Source organism: Podarcis liolepis, assembly GCF_965112155.1.
Source record: "Podarcis liolepis genome assembly, chromosome: 5".
In the NCBI taxonomy this organism is placed as follows: Eukaryota; Metazoa; Chordata; class Lepidosauria; order Squamata; family Lacertidae; genus Podarcis; species Podarcis liolepis.
In genome coordinates, this window is record NC_139556.1 from 28,843,305 (window position 1) to 28,864,631 (window position 21,327).

A 21,327-nucleotide genomic window follows, 5' to 3' on the forward strand; every position below is an offset into this window, starting at 1 on the left:
CATGAGCAGGAGGAGAAGCAGGTGGTAGGAGGTATTTAAGTTATTAATCCTATATGCAAATAGAAATATGCCAATAGAAGGGGGGGGACTACTTTGGAAGTTGGGAAAACCTATGGAAGGGCCATGTTGCACACCCACCCACACCCACACACCCATATAATGATCTGCATTTTTACTATGTAGATTGGGTGGGCCATTTAACATATGAAGTATGTATATATATATATATATATATATATATATATATATATATATAATTGTCAGTTTTTCTTGCAGCGTTCTGAACCAAAAGGTGGGTTAAAAATCTTTTAGTCAATATACAAGAGCTAGACTGAATTGACCTTTGGTTTCATGGCAATTACTTCAGCTGTCCTAAAAGTGTCTTCTCTCTGGCATGGCCTGACTTTGGATTGGTTTATCACTGGTGACTCCCCATGATGAGAGCCAACCAGGGGTTTTTTTTCTCATCTCTGCTCCACCCATGGTTTTCCCCCCCTCCCGCCCGGAGGGAGGAAAGTGGGCTACAGAGAACTCAGCCAGCTAGGATGACACAGAGCTCTGGGGAAAGGCATCGCCACCGGGAGCAAGGAAGAGCGGTTGCTTAAGCAGGTGCCAAACAACTGCAGATAAGCCAATGTGTAAGTTCCTGTGGCCTGGGGGGCAAGGAATGAGTGTCAGGAAAATGAGAAGAACTGAGGGATTCCTAGCAAAAGGGCAGCCCTGATGATGGAGATCCAAGATTGAAGCCAATGGGATGCAGGAGGCAATTTCTTTGGTAGCTTTTTCCTATGCCTGCTTATTTTATAAGTCCATCCCACAGTGTTTGCTTGGGAGTTTTCACTGCAAGTAAATAAGCATAGTATGCTTATTAGATACAAAGAGATGGGGAAATGAAAAGTGGCAAAAGAAATGTGGCAAAAAGGACCACAGTTGTCGTCGTCGTGACATTCTGGGGAGGATCATGCCTTTTGATTATATAATTATGTTCTCAAAATTGTACTGCTGGAAACTGCTTGCATGCCACCCACCCCTTGTTGTTTGTAACGCAATGTGATTGTGAATATTCGGTTAAGTAAACAATACTGAATTTATTTGAAATGGACAACTGCAGTCATTTGGACCTGTCTTCCAGATCAGAGTCTGACTCATTACTCTAAAACTGCACCTTTAAAAGAGCATGAACACATCAAGTGTGTCTTCTTTTTTCAACAGGAGGGATATTCTCTGAATCTCAGTCCATCAACTTCTCCAGCTGCTCTAGGAGATAGGGAGAGAACTTGCTTCAATGGAATGAGTAAGCTTGACAAACACAAACTGTCTATTGTTTTTTGGGGGGGTTGTGTGTGGGGTGTGTGTGGAATTATGTGTGTTATGAAGAAATGTATAGTAGCCTCTTTATTGCAACGTTCAGATTATTCTCAAGGTCTTATTCTTGCTTCCCTCCACCACTGCCACTTCTATATACCACCTCTAACTGCAGGTGGAGATTTATGTCATTCAAGAGTAGAATGTTACGGAGATGGATTTTGGCCTGGTCTCCACCACGAAATACTAGTCCTCTATGTGCAAATATACTTTTTTTTTTTTAATATGGAGGAGCTGTGTGATCTTCTGCCCGCCCCCAGCACTCTGAATTCATGCAGCCTGGTGGGATGATCACTTTATGCATTATACAGCATTTTTATTATTAATTCCTAATTTTAAATCGCAGTGCAGTCCTCTGCAGGTCTACTCAGACCTGTCCCCTTTGAGTTCAATGGGGAAGGCGTGCTTACGATTACAGGCTTAGTAAATGTGTGACTGAGATGGTTTTGGAATGAAGGAACGCCCGGGCTCATAGCACATGCCCTTAGCCACTACACTGCACCAGCTCTGATAAATTATATTATTAGACTCAAGCATTTGAAGGAGCTTTTATTTCTTTTCAGACAAGTCCTGGGTGGCCACTGATGTGTTGCAACATGAAAAACGGGCTAGCACTTACGCAGTAATTGTAATATGGAACATTTTGCAGTATTTAGTTATATTATTAACTCGAGGACCTTTCATTTTCTGCGTGCGAAATTCAAGTGTCTGAAGAATTAATTTCCAGCCACTAATGTGGGTCAGCTTTTGTACATTTAAATTACTTTGCATTTAGTTCTCCATAGGGTGTTTTTTTATTATACTACAGTGCTAGTTTTTAAACTTTTTTATTATTATTGGTGACCTCCAGTGACTTGACTAATGGTTGTTGCGGGGCATGGATAACAATGTAATCAGCAATATGACAGGCTATGGGCAGCTTGATCTACAGCCAGCGGTCAGAGCATTGAGTCTGGAGCCAATTTCCCTTGAAATAAATTAGGGCTAAGTGGGCTTTAATCCAGGCATCCTGGTCGAACAGGACTATGGATCACAGACATAGTTCTTGAACATAGATTGTGTACCAGAAATGGGAGCCTAGATTCCTGAGGGGTATGTTCTAAGGTGTGGCATGTGGTAGTTAACAACGTTGGATTCAGTTCCTGCTAACTCAGTGGAGCAAGGCCTAGGGAGAGAGACCAGTTTTCAGCCAGTAATGGTGGTAGGCAACAAGCAAAGGGCAAGCCTGCCCTGGAAGCTTTTTATAGGGATTCTGGCTTTGTCACATGACTTGATGTAGCCTATCGCTGCTCAAGAGACTCTTTTGCTGTCTTGAATGAATGATGGCAACCTCTAGGTTCAGAGTCGGTGTGCTCCTGTGGTACCAGATGCCAGGAACAACAACAGTAGAGGGCTGTTGCCTTCATGTCTTGCTTGTGAGTTTCCCATAGGAACATTGGTCTAATCCAGCATGGCTTGTCTTTGTTATTATGGCAGGTTATCCCAGCTTTCTTTAACCTGGTGCACCACTCCCATCAACCACCATAGCTGTTGATTGGGGATAATGGGAGCTGGAGACCAAACCTTCTGAATGGCACCACATTGCAGGAGGCTGTGTTACCCTTTACATGTCTAAGAGGTTGGTGTTAGTTTGACAGGTTCTCTACCTTGTATCCCTCAGGCACATGCTCAGATGGAGGACTGAGTCATGCCACCAGTTCCTTGCTACTTGTAAGACTAAAGATACCAGAGTATTTTATCCCCCACTTTGATAACTGAAGACTAATGCCTCCTTGTAGTGCATTGTAATTTTTGTTCTAAACCTGGTTTGAGAATTTGTCTTCTGCAGATGCTGTATATTTTTAAAAATCATTTATAGCAGTGGAACGATAATTTTATGAACACAAATAGATGTATTATAATTACTGAATATGCACTGGAGTAATGCACAAGACCCAAGTCATTAAATTTTCATTACGAATGTATAAATTGGGGAAACGATCAGATTTGTTTCTAGAAATGTAATGCCTGCCAGGTCACAGACTAGCAGAGGGATGCATAAAGGTTGAGTTGAGCTTAAAAGCTTGTGTATGGGACCTGAGATGAAGAAAAATGAGGGAGGGAGAAGAGTGTAAGAAAAGGTAGCACTATGTTGTAGTAATGGATACTTTCATATAAAGAATTGGCTTATTCTAGTGATTAACAGATTCATTAAAAGGTAAAGGTAAAGGTACCCCTGCCTGTACGGGCCAGTCTTGACAGACTCTAGGGTTGTGCGCTCATCTCACTCTATTGGCCGGGAGCCAGCGCTGTCCGCAGACACTTCCAGGTCACGTGGCCAGCGTGACAAGCTGCATCTGGCGAGCCAGCGCAGCACACGAAACGCCGTTTACCTTCCTGCTGGTAAGCGGTCCCTATTTATCTACTTGCACCCGGGGGTGCTTTTGAACTGCTAGGTTGGCAGGTGCTGGGACCGAACGACCCCGCCGCAGGGATTCGAACTGCCGACCATGCAATCGGCAAGTCCTAGGCACTGAGGTTTTACCCACAGCGCCACCCGCGTCCACAGATTCATTATGTGGTGCTAAATATCGAGCTCCTCCAGACAACCTATTTATTGAGCATTCAGCCTGGTGTGCTTGTACAAAGTTTATCTGCAGGTTAGATTATATCCAGTCTTCATTGTGTATTTGTTGTGCTTTGTTTATGGGGAGGTTATATGGCAATGGGTATTCATCTTGATTTGCTTTGAAGACGTTTATATGTCATCCCAAACAAAGGTCCATATACTTAAAGCTATGGTTTTCCCAGTAGTGATGTATGGAAGTGAAAGCTGGACCATAAAGAAGGCTGATTGCTGAATAATTGATGCTTTTGAATTATGGTGCTGGAGGAGACTCTTGAGAGTCCCATGGACTGCAAGAAGATCAAACCTATTCATTCTGAAGGAAATCAGCCCTGAGTGCTCACTGGAAGGACAGATCGTGCACTCCAATACTTTGGCCATCTCATGAGAAGAGAAGACTCCCTGGAAAAGCCCCTGATGTTGGGAAAGATGGAGGGCACAAGGAGAAGGGGGCAACAGAGGACGAGATGGTTGGACAGTGTTCTCGAAGCTATGAACATGAGTTTGACCAAACTGCGGGAGGCAGTGGAAGACAGGAGTGCCTGGCATGCTCTGGTCCATGGGGTCACGAAGAGTCGGACACGACTAAACGACTAAACAACAACAACAACAATAACAACAACAACAACATATGTCATTCCGTTAATCATTCATTCATTCCACACTTTTCAATGCATTTCCTGGTCACTTTCCAAGCTGCAAAAGGCTAGTTTCTTTTTTAAAGCGGATTTTGTTTGCACTGTGGTGAAAGAGTACTTTAAATCCACTTTAATTGGACAAAGTTCCTGTTATGGGCTTGAAACCCTCCTGCAAAATACTGACAGTCTGGAGTACCTCAGTTTTATTTTGTTTAAACCCTAGTCCTCATGGATGCCGGAGAACATTTAGAAGATGGTACCACTTATGTTGAGAGCCAGTATACCCTTGAATACCACTTGTAGTGGAGAACTGTTGTCTTCATTTCTCGATTGTGGGCTTCCAGATGATGTTGTTATCTGGTTGGCTACTGCTTAGAGTGGGGTGCTAGACAGATGGGACCTTATTCTGATCCTCCAAGTTTCTTCTGGTGCTCTCAGCGTCTTTGCTCATGGCTCTCTGCAGATACAGCCCTAATGATCATTAAAACTTTCATTCAGCATTTCTGGATTTATCATTCTTGCTCTGTGCTAGAAAGCATCTTGAGACCAAGATGTAAAATTAATTACAGGCTTGGCAAGCAAAGTGAGGACGTTTGCTTCTAATAAGGGAAACAATTTACTGGGAATCTCACCTGTATAAGCCACTTCAATCTGAACAGGAGTTGCGTCAGAGTACAGCTGTAGATCTCCGGTTTGTTTCAATTAAGCTTGTTCAGAGGAATCTGATAAATTGCGCCCAACTCTCTCTTTTCTATGTGTTAACGTTTTAAGATTAGCTAATTGAACCTCAGTACATTTGAAACTGCTGTGTGACTATGGTAACTCATTGCTTAGTTTAATTAAACGCTACACAGAGACGCGCCCATACTTGTACATGAATTTGTGTGAACTTTTCTTCCCCAGCTCATAAATTATTTCTCATTCAAACAATGACAAGTTTTGGTAGGACTTCAGACTCTGAGGCCAGTAGAAATACCTAGGCTTGCATTGGGAACTTTGGCTATATGTTGGGTTGATCGCCCAGTAATACTGCAGTCTGGCTGAGCATTCGAAATAAGCTTGAGAATAAGCACCATAAATTCCACGTGTGAGAGGGAGTAACAGTGAGGGGGTTAGATACTGGGAAGTGCAAATAAATCATATTTGCAGCGTGTGTAATCTTTAGAACTTTCTAGCTTAGATACTCTTCAGCTTACATCCAGCTTCTCCTTGTGTAGCTCTGAGTAGCATTCATGGAATTCCCCATAGTCTCTGATACAGGCATTGACCACACTTGCTTCATATAGAACTTCACATTGCTGAAACAGAATGTCCTGTAGCAAATGTTCTTGCCTCTCCCTCATAATACATTGGTACCTCAGGTTACGAATGCTTCAGGTTACATACACTTCAGGTTACAGACTCCGCTAACCCAGAAATAGTGCTTCAGGTTAAGAACTTTGCTTCAGGATGAGAACAGAAATTGTGCTCCGGCGGCGCAGCAGCAGGAGGAGGCCCCGTTAGCTAAAGTGGTGCTTCAGGTTAAGAACAGTTTCAGGTTAAGAACGGACCTCCGGAACGAATTAAGTACTTAATCCGAGGTACCACTGTATTTAGGTGCACTTACACCATGTTGTTACATCATTACATGGTATGTTTTCCTATTGGTAGGTAGCAGTGAGTTGGGTGAAGAAACACAGGTGATGATGTCAGGTGTGGTGGATGTTCCAAAATGTTACAGAGGAGAAGGTGGAGAGCTTGATAGGGATGGCCATTTGTGTCACTAGTCCCATGTTCATCGTAATGCCGAGGCGGTGAACCCTGAGGTCCTCCAGATAGCGAGGGACTACAACTCCCATCATCCCTGGCCAGTGTTGGGTTGATGGGAGCTGGAGTTGAACATCTGGAGAGTAACAGAGTTAACTATCCCTGGTGTAATATGTAGTTCTACCCTTAGCATCAATGCTACTATGGGATAGCTCAGTTGGTAGAGCGTGGCACTCATAATCTCAGGGTCATAGGTTCAAGCCTCACATTGGGAGAAAGATTCCTGCATTGCAGGGGGTTGGACTAGATGACCCCCATGGTCCCTTGCAACCCTATGATTCTATGATACCATAGCTTCAGGTATTCCTAAAACATTACACTACAAAATAATCACCTCGGACTAAGTTTACTCCCACCTCAAGAATATGAACCTAACCTTTTTTCAAAGACTTGTGCTTTATCAAAGCATTTATTTGGAACATTTTTATTTGATTTTTGGGCTTGAGTCAGCTAAGATAAACTGCTATTGTGGGAACAGTTTTGCTGTGGATATTTTATGCCTGGTTTCCTTCCTTCCTGTCATGTGTTTTTAAAAAATAAAAGAAAAAAGAGTAAAAGAAAAACTGCAGGTGAATACTTGTTACTACATGTTTTAGGGAGTTCAATAAAATACACTCCTTGGGGCAGAATAAAGTCAGTTTAGATTTCCTAAAGGTAACACCACACTGCTATACTGCTGCCTCAAAAGGCCTGCAGGGCTTTTGACCCATCAAGCCAAAAGGAGCTCACTAGTCTCGTATATAGTGGTCCAAGGAGGCTCAGCTTTCTTTCTTTCTTTCTTTCTTTCTTTCTTTCTTTCTTTCTTTCTTTCTTTCTTTCATTCTTTTTGAGACTATAAAAAGATTGAGTGTTTCTAAGTGGCTGAGAGACCACCATCTTGACTGTGCTTTCAGTTAACCTGAACAACATGGGTGTCACGTCACACAGCTCAGTTTGGGTTCTATGTTGCAGTACAAAGGAAATGTAAGATAATTTACAGGGTTTTTTAAATAAACAAAAGCTACTGTCTAGTGTATACACTTGGTTCCCACCTTATGAATGTTCACTAGGTGAAAATTCACTTATCTAAGCATGAAGAATTAGTACCCAAACCTCCCTATTCACACTGCAGATTCAGATATCCAAACAAAGGGCATTATTTATTTATTTTTACTTGTTTGCCTTTTGCTGATTGACTGAGGAACAAACGGAGGGAGGGGGCACAATGAGACAAATCGGAGCATTTTTTTCAGCATTTCCTGGGGGGGGGGTTGTTTGTTTTTTTCTTGGGGGTGGGACAAAACTCCGTGGTTGGGAATGGATTAGAATTGTTCCCATAGGAATCAGTGGAAATTGTGGACTCATTATGTGAACAGTTGCCTAATGAATGCCTTTCAGGGAACACATTGTGTTCAGTAAGCACGACCCCTCCATGTGCAAGGAAATAGGCATAAACACCAGTGGGAGCAGCACACTGGCTCTGTGTGTTTACACTGCCCCAACCTCACCACTGCCTCGGCCCTCTCCCTCTATCTCCCACTAAGCAGCAGAGACACGGCTGACTGGAGGTTGGGTGAGCAATGCCACCATACCATGCTGCCCACTGCTGCTAATAACACACCTATTCTCCTATTGTTCTAATGTAAACATAACAGTGAAAATTCTCTATTGTATCTAGAAAGCTTTTCTATCCTGACATTTAAAAAACAATTCACACCAAAGCTTCCTCTTCTTCTAATTTCAAGAGCCATCCATCAAACACTGGGTGGGATAAAATCTGACAGATCATCATTATGCAAGCAATAAATTTATATATATATATATATATATATATATATATATGCAGGTTTTGGTGTCTTCGGGTGTCTTCCCGTGTAAGAGTTGGGGTGTCTAGGCGACGTTTCGACGAGGTCTCACTCGTCATCTTCAGGCTGGTGCTTTCGGCTTCTTGTTACTGGAACAGAGCAGGATCTCAGTGTTTGAGTTCCTATAAATACTGTTGAGGGGGTGTGGTGTATAGCCTCCAACGTTCTGGGCAGAGAGGAAGTTCCCAGGTTAGTGTGCCTTTTCTTCTTTTGTTCCTTAATTACTTGAGGGATATCTTGAGTGATTTCTTGAGTGATATTCTGAGTACCACTTAGGTGGGTCATTAAGTGTGGATTAGTTGCTAAAGCATGGCCCTCCTTCCTTATATCAAGGGCACTACAGATAAAATTAGCAAAATCCTCCATAAACACAATATCAAAACAGCCTTTTGCACCAACCAAAAAATAGCCAATATCCTCAGAAACCCCAAAGATAAAATCCAGTTGGAAAACCAAGGGGTCTATGAAATACCCTGCAAAGTCTGCCCAGCCACGTACATTGGACAAACAAACAGACGAATAAATGCACGTATCGCAGAACACAAGAATGCCGTCAAAAAAGAAGAAAAAACTTCCTCTCTTTTCCAACACATGAAAGAAACAGGACACGAAATTAATTTTGCAGATTCCAAATTGCTCTTTAACATGGAACATCACCACAAGAGAATAATCATGGAAGCCATCGAGATAGAGAAACACCCTCACAACATGAACAAGCGTGACGACACGTCCCGCCTGCCAGACATCTGGAAATTAGCCCTCCCCACAAAAACCGACACCAGAACCAGAGGCACACAGAACGCCATCACCAATCAACCACACCAGACCCAAACCCAGACCCTCTCCACAGATAAATTACAGACACCATCCAGTAGCCAAACCATAGTGGCACCTCCGGATGCTGCACCCCCCTGCAATCCCTACACAGATCTGGCTGGCACAGGGCACAAAACCACAGCTCGCCCCTATACACGAAGCCAAGCCAGAGCACAACTAAGTGCAGTACAGCCATCTTCTCAGAAAAACTCTTCACAAGCTCAAGAGGTCAAGACACGAAAGCTTTAGCAACTAATCCACACTTAATGACCCACCTAAGTGGTACTCAGAATATCACTCAAGAAATCACTCAAGATATCCCTCAAGTAATTAAGGAACAAAAGAAGAAAAGGCACACTAACCTGGGAACTTCCTCTCTGCCCAGAACGTTGGAGGCTATACACCACACCCCCTCAACAGTATTTATAGGAACTCAAACACTGAGATCCTGCTCTGTTCCAGTAACAAGAAGCCGAAAGCACCAGCCTGAAGATGACGAGTGAGACCTCGTCGAAACGTCGCCTAGACACCCCAACTCTTACACGGGAAGACACCCGAAGACACCAAAACCTGCATATATATGTATATATATATATATATATATATATATATTTTAAAAAAAATGGGCCTTTTGTATTCAGGTGGCAGCACACAAATAAGAGTTCGCTGTCTGTCTAGGCTTCAGTCTTCAGAAGTAGAAATTATCACCTTGCACAACCTTTCTAAAGATGTTTGAGCCTTAGGCTTAAGTACCTGAATGTCAGAATGAATAGAGATCTGGATAGCCAACTTATTGCTCAAGGTGGAAAACAGTATAGTGAGCAAAAGCAGAAAGAGTGCTGCAATAGAATTCATGGGATGGGCATGGGGTAGCAAGCTTTGGAAGTAAGAGTTTCATTACTATTCAAAATGATTTCCTCAGCAGTTTACATAAGAGTTTTCGGAAATACAAACAGAAGTGATCAGGGATGTGCTTAGGAAAAGCAAATAAAAAGATGTTGGAGCTCATTAAAAAGTTTGACACAGTCTTGGGGAATCATGCCGTGTCTGTGTGGTGTACATATGAGTATGCATGAATGCTTGTGTCTTAGTTTACATTCTGCTGCCTCATGAATGGCAAAAGGGGAAGCTATTGATAAAGGTAAAGGTAAAGGGACCCCTGACCAGTCGTGGCCGACTCTGGGGTTGCGGCGCTCATCTCGCTTTATTGGCCGAGGGAGCCGGCGTACAGCTTCTGGGTCATGTGGCTAGCATGACTAAGCCGCTTCTGGCAAACCAGAGCAGTGCACGGAAACGCCGTTTACCTTCCCGCCGGAGCAGTACCTATTTATCCACTTGCACTTTGACGTGCTTTCGAACTGCTAGGTTGCCAGGAGCAGGGACCGAGCAAAGGGAGCTCACCCCGTCACGGGGATTCGAACCGCTAACCTTCTGATCAGCAAGTCCTAGGCTCTGTGTTTTAACCCACAGCGCCACCCGTGTCCCTAAGCTATTGATAAGTTGAACGAATAAGCACTTTCAGCTGAAAGGCTGACTGCCTGGAACTGATGGGAGTTGTAGTCTAACTACAACTGGTTGGTATCCTATTGACTACTCCTGAATGGGGAAACTATTGACAACAAGTTGAACCAGTAAGAGCTTTCAGCTGAGGTGTGTAGCTTCTAATAAAATAATCACCACCACAACCACCTCCCATGTTCTCCCTGATTTGGAAACTGGAGGCACTTCAGGGCTATAAGATTTCCTGAGAGTAGGAAAGTACTATTAGTGAGCCCTCTGATCTGGCATTCCCCCTTGGCAGAAAAAGTAAGGGGATGACTGGGACTTTGATTTTTGTCACATACGTAGGTATTTGGACTGACAGCCTTGCTGGCTCAGAATCAAAATCCTCTTGCCCAACCTTTGGTTTCCAACAGTGACCAGGCAGATGCCTCTGTGAGGGGTTGTGGCGAAGACAACAGCCTTCCCTTGTTTGTCTGTAGCAACTCGTACTTGGATGTATCTGAACATGGCAGCTCCATTCAGCTGTAATGGCTGATAGCCATTGATGGACTTCACTGTGATTAATGATAGTGAGAGAGAAAATAAAGTATTCCATTAACAGGTTCATGAAGTGAAACAGTCTAGAGGAACACCAGTAGAAAATTGAAACCTAGCAGGGGTTGGCTTTGGTTTTTCAAAATTCAGCAGTTCCCCGTGTGAGGCCAAAATTTGTTGCTTGCTCTACTTCTCACCTAGCATTCTGCTCAGTTCACGACATCATAGTTGCAATGCCCTGTGGCGCCCTCTAGGCTCAGTGCCCAGTGCAGCGGAATCCACCTCTGAGCCCAGTGTAGCAACTGTTTTGAAATTAAGTTGTGGAGTTGCACAGTATTCATAGCAACGTTTATTCTACGCATCATGTTTTATAAGCTTTGCAGCAGCAAATATTACACCTAATCTCAGCCTTAAGATGTACAACTTGTTTTGTTTTAATTAGGGTACTGAGTTATTTTAATGTCCCGGGAGGTGTTCATGTGTGCATCTGTGTGCAATGTGCATATGTTTGCTGCAAGAGTCCTGCTTTCATGTTGTGGTAGTTTTAGCATGCCGGAATCTGAAGAACTTCTACCTGCCTTATTAGCAATTACTCAGCCTCTTTCTCCACAGACTGACCCATCTCTACACTTTCGTACACTACCTGTTTCAATAAGACCCAGTGAGCTGCACAAAATATCTCATTACCTGTTTGGGGGTCCATGAGGAACACATATGTTGGATTTCTCCAGGTTGCACTCTGGTCCCACACACATGCTCATCCGACTGCTTGATCTGTACCAAAGACAACTCCCAAATATGTCCAGTCTCATGTTGCACCTTACTGATACAGAAGCACAAATGTTCTCTTTTTTATTTTTCCTTTTGGAGATGTGACCTTCATCTGCCTTCTAGCACTCTTCAGACTGCCTCCCGTGTGTATTCAGTGTGTGTGTGTGTGTGTGTGTGTGTGTGTGTGTGTGTGTGTGTGTGAAGTTAGCACTGACAATCTCACTGCTGCCTGCCTGTGCATCATCAGGTCACTGCCAAAAGCAGAGTACGCAGTTCGAGAGACAGGCTTGCTATTTCAAATTCCATCTAGGAGAGTCGGGTTGGCAAAGATCTCTGCCCCCCACCTCACTCCCGGTCTCTGTTTCTTCGTCTCTCTTTCCCTATACACATGTGTGTGTGTGTAGGAAAGTCTCAGCAAGGTTTAAAGGTTCACTGTGGCAATTTTGAATAAGGGATTCCGCCCAGGATATACAGCCAGTTTTCTTAGGTAAATTAGGATAAATTAACTCCATTTGAAGTGGCAATTTAAAAAGTGTAGTACATCCTTTAGCCTTCACATTTTCTAACCCACCCAGACAAATTGCAGTCCTGTAGGGACGTGACATGGGCATAGCTAAGGGGGAGGGCGGGGGGCAACTGCCCCCCTAAATCAATACAAATCAATACAAATATGAGCTTCTTCCCCCTGACTATGCCCATAAGACACGATATATTCTTACCTCTGCCTGGGATTTGTGGGGGAAAGTGGCTCTCAGACATGAACTCAATGGGACTTACTCCTAAGTAAATATACTTCCTGCATTTTTTCACCCAATCCTTTTTATCAGACATTTAGATTGCATTTCTAGACCCAAATATCAGTGAAGCTTACTTCTCAGCAGTTATGCCTAGGCTTGCCCTGTTAAGGAACAAGTTGTACACACCATGAACTCCTGCTGTCTGAATCTTCCTCCTCCAAACTGCCACCCCCTTTAAGCCGCTAGGAGCTCAGATGACTTGAGCGGCAGAGCAATCTCCCTCAGCAAATCTTCTCCCACTGGAGTCATGCCCCATATAACATTATATACAGGATTTAAGATGCACTTTGCAAATATCTGTGCACTTTGCATTTTGCAAACATCCGTGCTGTAAATGAACTCATCAATATTAACAATTTCCCAGGCAAAGAGAAATAATTAATCATTTATCTGGAATTCATTTTGCACACCACTTGTTTTCCAATCTTGTATTTGTTGGTTTGCATTTTTATGGAAAGATCGTTTTATTGCTGCTATTAATGTATTTATGGACTTCACCAGCCTGTGACGTAAACGGTGACCGGTGGGTGGAAGGGTTTTACAAGAGGTGGCACAAAACTGTGAAAGGATGTCCTGATCCTTTGTTTTGGAGCTCAACTTGTTCACTTCACCCAGACTTGCTGTTACATAATGTCACATTACATAAGCAAGAACAGTGTAATTTGCATAATCGTCAACCCTGTAATTTGGTGGTTACAATTGGCAGATCTTTCTCAAATGCCCGGGGCTAGAAATTTACTGTGATGGCTGGAAACTGATTGTTGGCTTAGGATTCATTATTAATATTGATGAGTAGTGCAGAAGAGTGGTCAGATGTCGCCATTAATTTCTGAAAATAGAATCAAGGCATTTTTAAAATGGTCATTCAAATGCAACGTGTGTTGTTGAAATGCAGCAATATACTGGCGAGTGCCACTCATTGTCAGTTTGATGGGCTTGTGTCCTTATACAGAATTAGAGAGAAAAGTAGTGTTAATGATTTGATATTTTGCACCTGCTACCTTGCGTGGTGTGGAACTGCTGTCTGTCTCTCCTGTCATCAAAAGTAGGTTTGTGGTGGCGTTTCACCTCTTGCCTGTCGGTCATCTCTCAATACCACTCAGAACTGATGCCTCGGTTACCAGAATGGTGTGGGAGCAATTTCCGCCATGTCTAGTCCCTTTAGTAATGTCTTTAAGGAACCACTTCATTTGACTAAATTATGCAGTTGTTTCTTACAGATGTTACATGGGCGGTGTAGGAACATGATTTATTTTGGGCAAAGAGTTAAGCATGGACACTGAAAGTAGCAGAGCTTAAAAACACTTTAGTCTGATTGTGCCCAAGGTAAGCTATCATTCAAGTCTTTTTACAAAGGGTAATGTATAGCTTTTGGTAATAATATATTTCTGTGAAGTGTTTAACTTCATGAAGTGGCTACCCACAGCATTCACACTTAGAAACCCAAGTCGGGCTCTTGGAAAAGGTCTTAATGTCGGTTTCACAACGAACAAAGAGCCTGCTGTTTAATTAATTGGGTCTAATTGAGAGCTTTCACATATTAGTGATCACTGAACTGTAATTGATAAAGCTACACCTCAAAGCCTTTACAATTGCCAATTGCATGTTCTTGTGAGGTTGCATCCTATGCGTATGTGTGGGAGGGGGTGGGTTCTGTTAAAGCGGTCAACTAACTTTTTCTGGCTAATTAAATCAGTTGACATTTGCTTCATCCAGACAATTGCTTTCACCTGGGAAATGGCACCTAAATTTGCAGAAATAAGTAGCTTAATAAGGTACCTGGGGCAAAAGGGTAATGCACTAACTAAAGGCCGTACTGTAATTTGTTTGTTACTGAACCTTAATGCATTCACCAAGCAGTAGAGCTCTTCTCTTTCCTTTGCTTGCTCTTGCACATGTGTGTACCCAGAAATCCTCCATGGGTAATTATGAGTTGGCTGGCTGATGGAAGGTTTTGGAGTATTTTTTTAAAGTCAATTAACAGCCTCGCTTTTAACTGATTATTTAATTCGGCAGGAAATTATATTGATCTAGGAGATATTTTGAGACTACTTAATGGAGATGAAAAATATTCCCTTGGTTAAATAACAATAAATCCTTTACTGACAGGGAACATCATATTAAACCCATTGACTGTATCCAGGGAGGTCAAACATAGATGGTTTGCAGCAATGCTGTCTTGTGCAGAGTACTGGCCAACCAGGGACAGCCCCAATTAAAAATATTGATTAATTACAGCCCAAGATTTAGAGGTTCCTCAAAAGCTTGTTAAGGAAAGGTTCAGCCGTGGCAAACAAATGAAATAAGTGGAGGAGGCAAAGCACATCTAATGGCATTGGCAAATCTCAGTTCTCAACAAATTTCCCTGTTAGAGGAGGTTTGCTGGCAATTAGATACTTCTGGAGACTGCTCTGCTCTTAAATAGCAGTGACTACGAATGCCATTTCCCATCTTGGTTTGTGATAAAGGCTGCACATCTGCAAGACTTTGGTCTTTCAAATTTCAGGGTTGCCCTGTGCAAGACCAAAATTCAACTCCCCTCTCACCTTCTGTTCGGCTCAATTCGCTATGCCATAGTTGTGATGCCCTGCAGCATCTTCTAGGCTCAGCACCCAGTGCAGCAGAACCAGACACGCTTCCCCAAAACATGCCTCTGTCCTCCTTTTTGGAGAGGGTGAAAATTGATGTTGTTTCATCCTTCTGTAAATTCTAGGATTGGCTACGGTCATGAACTCTCTTTGGGGCTCCCCTTGAAGACCTCTGTGATGCTTCTTTGAGTTGCTTCTTGTTGAATTCTTGGAGGAGGGGGAGCATATTAGACGCCTACCATATTTTTCGCCCTATAGGATGCACTTTTTCCCCTTCAAAAATGAAGGGGAAATGTGTGTGCGTCCTATGGAGCGAAGACGCCATAGCCCCGCGACCCTCTCCCAGCTGGAGAGGTGACGCGCGGCTATGGCAGAAGCCTCTCCACTGCGCCTTTCCGCTGCTCCCTGACCTGCTCTTTGGGGCTGGTGGTGGGCTTCCCCCCGCCAGCCCCAAAGAGCAGGTCAAAAGGAACCTGAAGCCTGGAGAGCAAGAAGGGTCAGTGCACACCGACCCCTCTCGCTCTCCAGGCTTCCAAGGTAGCCACCTGAACGCACCTTAAACGGCACCTTGTTTTAGAGCAGGAAAACAAGAGGGGGGAAATTCTCCCTCTCTCTGCGCAGCGCCTCCTGCCGCTTTGCTGAAGGGGTGCCGGGCAGAGAGGGGGAGAATTTTTTCTTCTTTTTCTCCACCCTCTAAAACAAGGCGCATCCTATTGTCCGGTGCGTCCTATGGTGCAAAAAATACGGTATTTTATGGCAACTGCACTGGGTTGCTTGTTAGTTTCTCGGTCTAGTTTAAGTTGCTTCCATTTAAAGCCCTCCAGGACCTGAGACAAACATGTAAGACAGGTTTTTCTCCTCTTCATATGAGCCCTGTCGCTGTCTGTACTCTGCTGGCGGAGGCCTGTTCTCTGTGCCTAAGGCATGTGGGGAGAGGGTTCCTTTCAAGGAGAGCATCACCCCAACACAAAACACCTTGTGCATTTTGAAAAAGAAACTCTACCTCCTGCCTGCATTGCTGGTGGCTTTCCCTTCCATTAACCAGAATCAAACTTCTAGCAACAACTGCCTACCTGTTAACTGTATTTGGATCTCCAGGTAGGAAAGAGAGACAAGTCTGTATCATAGTGAACCTACTGAAATTGCCAAAACGATGCACTAACTGCAAGCAGCCACTGCCCTTCAAAATTCCCACTTCTCCCAATTTTGTGATGCTGTTCTCCAACTATAGAAAAGTGTACAAAAAAACCATATATGAAGGGGAAAGGGTGTGTGGAAATGCAAGTATTACTGAAAGCAATACACAGAAATACATTTATCAGGGGAATTGTCGCAAAATGTTATATTAGGCAAAATCGCTGCAGAGAAAAAAATATGTGTATTAGGAGGAAAACACCCTAAAATGCTGATGAACTTTCATGATTAAAAATCTCAAGCTGATACAGAAGTGTTGTGAACTGAGCTTAAGATTTAAAAAATGAGAAACGGAAGAGAAATATCCCTGACAGATTCATCCATTCCTACCTCCAGGAAGGAATTGTTAGAGGAATAATGATCCATACCACATGGAGGTTTGTGGTGCAATGAAATGAAGAACTTTGCATAGAAAGGTTTTCTTTTCTTCCTCTGAATTGCCAAAGAGGGTTTCAGAGACAGATAAATGTAGGAAATGATTCAGTGTTATGTTAATTATACCCACTTTCTCCTCCTTTACCTTTATCAGCGCCACAAACATGCACACATCACGAAAATCCTTATCATGCCATAACAGCACTGCTGACACTATCAGCAGCTGGCTGTTAAAACATTTCGTTAATTTAGGTTACAAAGGACACGCTGTCTAATATTTTATCTAACTGCATCTTTTTTTAAAAAAAATAAATGTTTCAGATAAAGATGAGGCTGCCACAGCCAAGGTCCTTAATTACTTTTGCTTAAAATAGATGAGGTCCTTGTTCATCTACTTCCAATTTAGGAGTGGAAGATCAGGTGTGAATCTGGAAATTCCTGATGGCTTCCCAGAGCGGAGTGGCTCCTTTGCAAGAGGAAGGGATAATCAACCTTGAAGAAAGCCAAATGCAAGGGAATTAATGTAGTATTTGAGGGGCCTCTACATTATAATTCTGGGGGAAATCTTTCCAACATGGGTTGCCATTTGGATGCAGATTCAGAAGGCTCTGAGGCTGCAATCCAAACTGCCTTTGTAGCAGGCTGTGTTTCTTTTCCCCAAGAGGTCGGAGGTGTCTCTTCTCTACTAGAGTCCACCTGTGAAGAGGCATCAGCATCACTTCACCAGTACAGAACTCTTATTCCACCAAACGGGCAGACAGTACTGCCAGCAAAATACCTACTGGCAGTAGCTTGTAGAAGGGTGTTTGGGGGACGGTGGTGTGAGCTGGCCTGGGATCCAAAGGATCGATAACCAACCCTCCTGCAGATACTAATATTGAGCAGCTTGAAATGACTGGATGCATAAAAACTGGGTCCTTTTGGAATAAAACATGATTGAGGCCCATAAGTTTGATGCAAAGCTTTACTGGCAGAACTTTCTTCAAAACAGAACAAAAAACATTACTTAAATGATATATCCAAACAGTTCCATAAGATCACATGCATGTCCAGCACAGGTTCAGCATCTTAGAAATAGCTTTAAACAGGATTGAGATTAAAACTCACTCTCTCTTCTCCATTACAGCCTGAGGCTATGCAGCTCCTGCAGTGAGCTCCATTATCACATCTTACTTCCACACTGGTTGAGGGCAAAATGCCAAAGGCAACTCCCTTCAAAATGGTGATTTGCAATTGAATAGCCTCCTGTGTGATCTAAAGTTAAACACATTGGAGTTAGCAGAAAACAATAGTTAATTATCAACCCATCTGTAATGTGTATGGGTTGCTCGTGCGTAAGTTGCCGCCTCTCCAGGCTTTGTTGCCTTGCTAAACCTTTCAGTCTGGGCAGCCCTTCACTTCGTGGCTGTCTCAGTCGCTAGCAGAATCCGTCAGTGGGCGTTTCTTAAATCTTTTCCAACATAAAAGTTGTTTGACACCCAGTCTCCTCCTACTCTCTCTGCGCGGAAGTCTTCTGCTCAGGGTGGGCGTGGGTAGCGGAGGACCCGTGCTCTCCCTGCTGGTGTCCGGTGAAGAGTCTTGGAGCCCTCCCGCCGATTCCCCCATCACCCCCTCTATATCCCTGGTGTTGCGCTGATTTGCTTCCCCATCTGCAGAGCTGCCTCTCTCCCTGCTGGGCCCTTCTCCAGCATCATTTGAGAGCCTTCCCTCCGCCTCTAGCTCCGATGTCAGTTCCCTGACACCATCTAGGAGCTCAGACAGCTTAATATAGCCCCATGGAAAATCCCCATGTTAAAGCCTTCAGTAACACACATGAGCATTCTCTATTTTATTGTGAATTATCCAATTATACTTAACAAGTCCCGCTGCCATCATTGCAGTATTGGACTTGATTCCTGCACCCACCACCACCTGCCTTCCACTTGAGGTGGTGTGAGCAATGAGGTTGCGGATGCAGTCATATCTCTGTCACACTATCATGCCCCATCACTGCCCAACTGGGGTCTGTCTGGATTATCCTGTAAAGAACCCTTTGCTGTTAAAAATGGACGTTTCACTTGGGGTTGGTATTCAATTCTGAACACCTTTTTAGAGAAAGGCTTCATGTGCCAAAAGACAGCAGGATGCTTGTGCAGATTCACATATATATTTAGGATAATACTTTGTATAATAGTTGTATGGGGAACATTAGACTTACCTTCGCATCAAGGGGTTGACCTCCAGCCCTGAGCTTTGCCTGAATGGTTGCAATCTAAGTATTGTATTTAAGTGAAAGTCCTAAACGTCCCCTTAGAAATGTGGAAGCAACTTAAAGAGAACCAGCAATCATACCAGCAAGAAAATCTTTGAAAAGGTCATAGAAAAAGGCTATATTTACTTAGAAGCCCCTCTGTGTTCACTAGGTTTCCTCCTCTGATTCATGTGCATAGGATCCTTTCTCACTATGGCAAAATATTACAGCACATCGGTCGATTATTTGACTAGACAAAACATTGTTTGTCACTTAGCTAAAGGTCGTATAGTACAACTGTAGCAGAAATAAGCGTATTGCAAAAATCCACCAAAATAATTAATGCTTGTTATGCTAAAAATAGCAGTCTGAATTCTATAATCTTTATTTTCAGCTAACTGTTGCTGAGCAACTATAAGTGTCTGTGAGCAACTTTAAAGAGATTGAACAAGCCCTCAGAGCTAGTTTCGATGGAGGCTTTGTCCTAGCTTTTGCTATCAGGTGGTCCCTATGGACATTCTTGCTAGACTAATTGACCACAAATATTATTGCATACTAAGTGATCAATTGACTGGTATTCAATGCTAGTATAACATATAGAACTAGAATTGGTTTAAACAAAGGTGAGGACAACATTAGGAGGCATAATACAGTCCTGGTATTTAGCCCAGATTGGGTGGCCAATATAGACAACATATTACTGCAGATACTAATATTGCACAGATTGAAGCAAATGGATGCATAAAACTGGCTCCTTTTTGGAAATAAAACATTGTCAGGACCCATAAGTTTGCTAAAAAGCTTTACTCGCAGAACTTCCTTCAAAACGTAACAAAAACAACAAAAATACAGCCAAACAGTTCCATAAGATGCCAGTCCAAGGCATAAGCTCAGCATCTTACAAAATATTACATAATTCCAACAGACCTAAAAGCAAAGGTTTTTCTCTTCCCTACAGCCTCCATTCTAGCCTGCATTCTGCCTGAGGCTATTTATCTGGAGAGCCATTTACATCTTCCATTTACATCTTCTGTTCTGGGAACAAAGACTAAAAACAACTACCTTCAAAATGGTGATTTGCAATTCAATACTTCTCATGTGATCTAAGGTTAAACACTCATGTGTCAGCTAGCAGAAAACAACAATAGTTAATTATTGACTCAGTTAAAGCTCAAAGTTCCTTAGAATACTGAAGTGGAATTTCCACAGAATTACCAATACATTTTCCATTTTAGTGTCAATTAAATAACTATTCTTAACATATGTCTTGGTCTGCCAGCCATTTCTGTACACCTAGTTTGAAGGAGCAAGTGAACATCCTGTTGTCCTGCAAGCTCATATTATACTCACCAGTTCTATAAATGATATTTTGGGTATCACTATTTGGCTTCATAGACAAACACACTTTTTCGTGCTAATAGGCATCATGTAGAATCCGTGAGAAAGTGACTACTTTGCTGTTCTTCTCTTATCAACAGCCTAATTCTGTCCACTTGCTTCATTTCTCATGGACAATCTTTCCTTCTCACCAATATTTTGCAGAAAGGAAGAAGCTCTTCTGGAGGCTTCTTGCAATGCATTTCCTGTATTCCACTGGAATCTGTTTTTTCTTCATTTAGTTCCGTTCACCAGCCATCCAGCCCTTCCTTGAAATTTCTACAGCCACTTGTTCTACTGTGCAGAGGCAAATTGAAAAGCAGCTTAAAGGTTAACCTTTACAAGCTGATCTCTCCGTAAGTATAGGAAACCTCATAAGAAATCCCTGCACTTCCTAATGGTCTCAGGAACCTTAATGGTGGTCCCTGGATCACAACTGAGGGGCCACTGTAGGATTTGCAATGCTTTACATAGCATTAGTTTTCATTTATGGCTGCTGAGAACCTGTTCCCCCAGTTTTTCCCCAAGCACAACAAATATTATTCATTTGGTTTTATTTATTAAATTTGCATACCGCCCTTCATCCAAAGATCACAATGTGGTTCAAAACATAAAAATACAAAATGAGAACACAAAGTACATATTATTATTATAATTTTAAAAACCAACCACCCCCTCCCACAAACACATTTAAAATGTGATAGAATGATAATAATCCAAAGACCTGGTTAGAGAGAAATGTATTCGCTTGGCACCTAAAGATAGAAGAAGCTAAGAGAGACTGCCTAGGGGAACATTCCGCAAACAGGGAGCCACTGCAGAAAATGCCCTTTCTCATGCCCAGCCCTCTCATGAAGGAGAAACACAATGATTGCAGGATCTGA

At 42.9% G+C, this 21,327-nt stretch overlaps 1 protein-coding gene across 1 annotated transcript in view; it reads left to right on the top strand.

The window, feature by feature from the left end:
* Positions 1 to 522: 522 nt before the first annotated feature.
* Positions 523 to 21,327, top strand: part of PHYHIPL (phytanoyl-CoA 2-hydroxylase interacting protein like) — a 79,812-nt gene continuing 59,007 nt past the window's right edge. Inside the window, exons 1-2 of the mRNA XM_083502790.1 lie at positions 523 to 638; positions 1,213 to 1,294. Coding sequence (XP_083358916.1) covers positions 1,291 to 1,294 — 4 coding nt within the window. The 5' untranslated portion in view covers positions 523 to 638; positions 1,213 to 1,290. The remainder of the gene's footprint in view (positions 639 to 1,212; positions 1,295 to 21,327) is intronic.